This window comes from Echinops telfairi, unplaced genomic scaffold (assembly GCF_000313985.2).
Source record: "Echinops telfairi isolate 266 unplaced genomic scaffold, ASM31398v2 ScPeMD7_7466;HRSCAF=8504, whole genome shotgun sequence".
In the NCBI taxonomy this organism is placed as follows: domain Eukaryota; kingdom Metazoa; phylum Chordata; class Mammalia; order Afrosoricida; family Tenrecidae; genus Echinops; species Echinops telfairi.
Window position 1 is genome coordinate 354,886 of NW_022111366.1, and position 3,282 is coordinate 358,167.

At 58.3% G+C, this 3,282-nt stretch overlaps 1 protein-coding gene across 1 annotated transcript in view; it reads left to right on the forward strand.

Moving 5' to 3' along the window:
- ITGA10 (integrin subunit alpha 10) overlaps positions 1 to 3,282 on the forward strand; it is a 16,722-nt gene that overhangs the window by 5,545 nt on the left and 7,895 nt on the right. Inside the window, exons 8-15 of the mRNA XM_045283709.1 lie at positions 197 to 347; positions 745 to 910; positions 1,028 to 1,101; positions 1,298 to 1,442; positions 1,651 to 1,799; positions 2,023 to 2,166; positions 2,274 to 2,480; positions 2,752 to 2,882. Of these exons, the coding sequence (XP_045139644.1) occupies positions 197 to 347; positions 745 to 910; positions 1,028 to 1,101; positions 1,298 to 1,442; positions 1,651 to 1,799; positions 2,023 to 2,166; positions 2,274 to 2,480; positions 2,752 to 2,882 (1,167 nt within the window). The remainder of the gene's footprint in view (positions 1 to 196; positions 348 to 744; positions 911 to 1,027; positions 1,102 to 1,297; positions 1,443 to 1,650; positions 1,800 to 2,022; positions 2,167 to 2,273; positions 2,481 to 2,751; positions 2,883 to 3,282) is intronic.

Here is a 3,282-nt window from a genome sequence, read left to right on the forward strand (position 1 = left end):
GCTGGATTTTATACTTATGTGCATTGATAACATGCCGCTCGCTGTATTTTATGATGTTTGAGTTTTCACTGGGTGCCAGTGGCCATGTGAGCCCATGTCAGGAGGGGAGACAAAAAGGCAAGGTGCCTGACCTCAGTGACCTGCTGACTGTGTGTACACATCTTCCCACACCTCACTCCCTTCTCCCTCTTCTTAGCACAGAGGGGTTCAGTCCATCCCGAGGGGGCCGACCAGAGGCAGCCAGGCTACTGGTGGTGGTCACCGATGGAGAATCACATGATGGGGAGGAGCTGCCCGCAGCCCTGAGAGCCTGTGAGGCTGGCAAAGTGACCCGCTATGGGATTGCGGTGAGAAGCCACTTGGATCGGGGGAGAGGGAGGGGAGACATTGAGGAATGGGAACTCAAGGAAACAGGGGCATTGATAACGACCCAGATTTCCATCCTCTTTATTGCCTTCCCTTTACGGCCACCACGAGGAGGTGTTAGAGGAGCCCTGGTGGTAGAGTGGGTCCCACGCTGCCCTGTTGACTGCCAAGGTTAGCAGTTGCTCCACAGGAGGGAGATGAGGCTTTCTGTTCCTGTAAAGAGTCAGAGCCTTGGAAACTCCAGAGAGCAGTTCTACTCAGTCCTATGGAGTTGCGACGCAGCAGAATTGCCTCGATGGCAGCTAGTAGTTGGTGCCCTACCGGCTTGGACACTTCGTCCTGTGCCGCTAACAGACTTCATCTCTGCCCCGACCCCAGGTCCTTGGTCACTACCTCCGCCGGCAGCGAGACCCCAGCTCTTTCCTGCGGGAGATCCGAACTATTGCCAGCGATCCAGACGAACGATTCTTCTTCAATGTCACCGATGAGGCTGCTCTGACGGACATTGTGGATGCATTAGGAGACCGGATTTTTGGCCTTGAAGGTCCGGCGCTGAACAAGCAGCGGACAGGGCGGGCGGGGGTGCGTTCTGGAGTGAATTCAGTGGATCGAAGGGAGAATGTTTCCCTTCACGTTGCTGTGATGTGTTCTTATGCCCAAGGGTCCCATGAAGGGAACGAAAGCTCCTTCGGCCTAGAAATGTCTCAGATCGGTTTCTCCACGCATCGGCTAAAGGTGGGGCAGGCTGTGACCCCCTCCATGACCCTTCCTAACCTCGGCCCCTCGACTCCTTCCAGCCTTTGAACCCGACCACCTCAACCCTAGGCCCCTTCCCGATTTCTCCTGTAAGCGCCTCCTGGCCTTTCCAACTGGCCCAGCATCCCTTCCGTGTCCCTGTTTCTCTTCTACCCCCACTGGTTCTGCCCCACAGGACGGGATTCTCTTTGGGATGGTGGGGGCCTACGACTGGGGAGGCTCCGTGCTCTGGCTTGAGGAGGGTCATCGCCTTTTCCCCCCACGGACGGCCCTGGAGGACGAATTCCCCCCTGCACTGCAGAACCACGCGGCCTACCTGGGTGAGGAGCCAAGAGCTGCAGACTCCTTGGTGGTGGGCGAGGGCCTTCCTCAGGGCGGCTCAGAGCTGCTCCTTCTCGCTGAGCTCTGCTGCTTTCCCTGCTGGGACGTCCTCCAGTGCCTTCAGGGAGCCCCCCCCTCCCCACCACACAGACCCAGGTCTGGCTCCAGCTTCTTTCCCACTCGCCCCAATGCCTTGCCCACATCTAGGCTACTCGGTTTCCTCTGTGCTTTTGCGAGGAGGACGCCGCCTGTTCATCTCGGGAGCGCCTCGGTTTAAACACCGGGGCAAGGTCATCGCTTTCCAGCTTCAGAAAGACGGGGCTGTGAGGGTTGCCCAGAGCCTCCAGGGGGAGCAGGTAGGGCTCTTGGACCCCTGAGAGACCCCCCAGGTGGTGGGAGAAGAGAGTGAAGGGGCCCAAGAGGGCCCTGTGAAGTCTGGGAAGACAGGGCCTGGTGGGCAGAGCCTGCCAGCAGTGGGCGGAGGACCAGGTGGCCGGCTGGGGAGGGCTTCCTCTCAAGTCCACGTGTCCCCAGCCACCTTCCCTTCCCTCTGGGCTCCCCATCCCCGCCCCTTTCCAGATTGGCTCCTACTTCGGCAGTGAGCTCTGCCCATTAGATACAGATGGGGATGGAGCCACTGACGTCTTCCTGGTTGCTGCCCCCATGTTCCTGGGACCCCTGAACAAAGAGACAGGACGTGTTTATGTGTATCTGGTGGGCCAGGTGAGATGTTCTAGGATACCTCAAGGACTTGTGGGAGGGGCCAGGGAGAAAGGTGGGGACACCGGAGGGCTGTCTGATCACCGTCTCCGTCTCCCCATCTCCTCCAGCAGCAGCCCCTGCTGCTGCTCCAGGGAACACTTCAGCCAGAACCCCCGCAGGACGCCAGGTTTGGCTTTGCCATGGGGGCCCTTCCTGACCTGAACCAAGATGGCTTTGCAGACGTGGCTGTGGGGGCACCCCTGGAGGATGGCCACCAGGGTGCCCTGTACCTCTACCATGGGACCCAGCGTGGCGTCAGGCCCCGCCCTGCGCAGGTCAGGAGGGCCCAGATGAGGCAGGGGCACAGTGGGGCGGTTGGAAGGGGAGACGAAGGGTGCTCTTTGCTTATCACAAGTCCCCTCGGCTTTCTTCAGTGGGCAGTAAGGTGTGGTGGTGGGGTAGGATACAGGCTGCTGAGCTAGAGGCCCTACGTCAGGCACCTCTCCCTTATTCCCCTGGCTGAGGAGAGGCTGGAGAGGGTCGGGTGGGAGGCCTGGGCACTGGCTGTGGGAGTTCCTGCCTCAGTCTCCCCGCTCTCCCTCTCAGAGAATTGCTGCTATGTCCATGCCGCGGGCCCTCAGCTACTTCGGCCGAAGTGTGGACGGCCGCCTAGATCTGGATGGGGATGATTTGGTGGATGTCGCTGTGGGTGCCCAGGGAGCCGCCATTCTGCTCAGGTGAGGGGTCCCAGCCCAGCCAGCGGAGTTGTCACAGGCACAGCGTGGGCACCCTAGATTCAGTTGGGGATTATTTTGCCAACAGAGCTCTTGGGGCCTCGATTGCCTAGTTTTAAAAATTGGGAATGCCAATCCCAGCGCCGACCTTAGAGGCCAGGTATAAGGGCCACGTGCAGAGCAGCACCCGGCACTGGGCATGTTGTTGCTGTCAGCTGTTGTTGATGGCCCTGCTCGTAGAGTCCCTTTTCTTTGGTAGAAATATCTTGGTTTTTATTGTGGTATCATGCCCAGCTTTGTCTGTTGGACCTTTTAAAAATTGCTGTAGTTTCCATTTCAGACTAAAAGTTAACACTAAGAAAAAAAGTGTCTTTTTAAAAAATTTAATCATTTTATTGGGGCT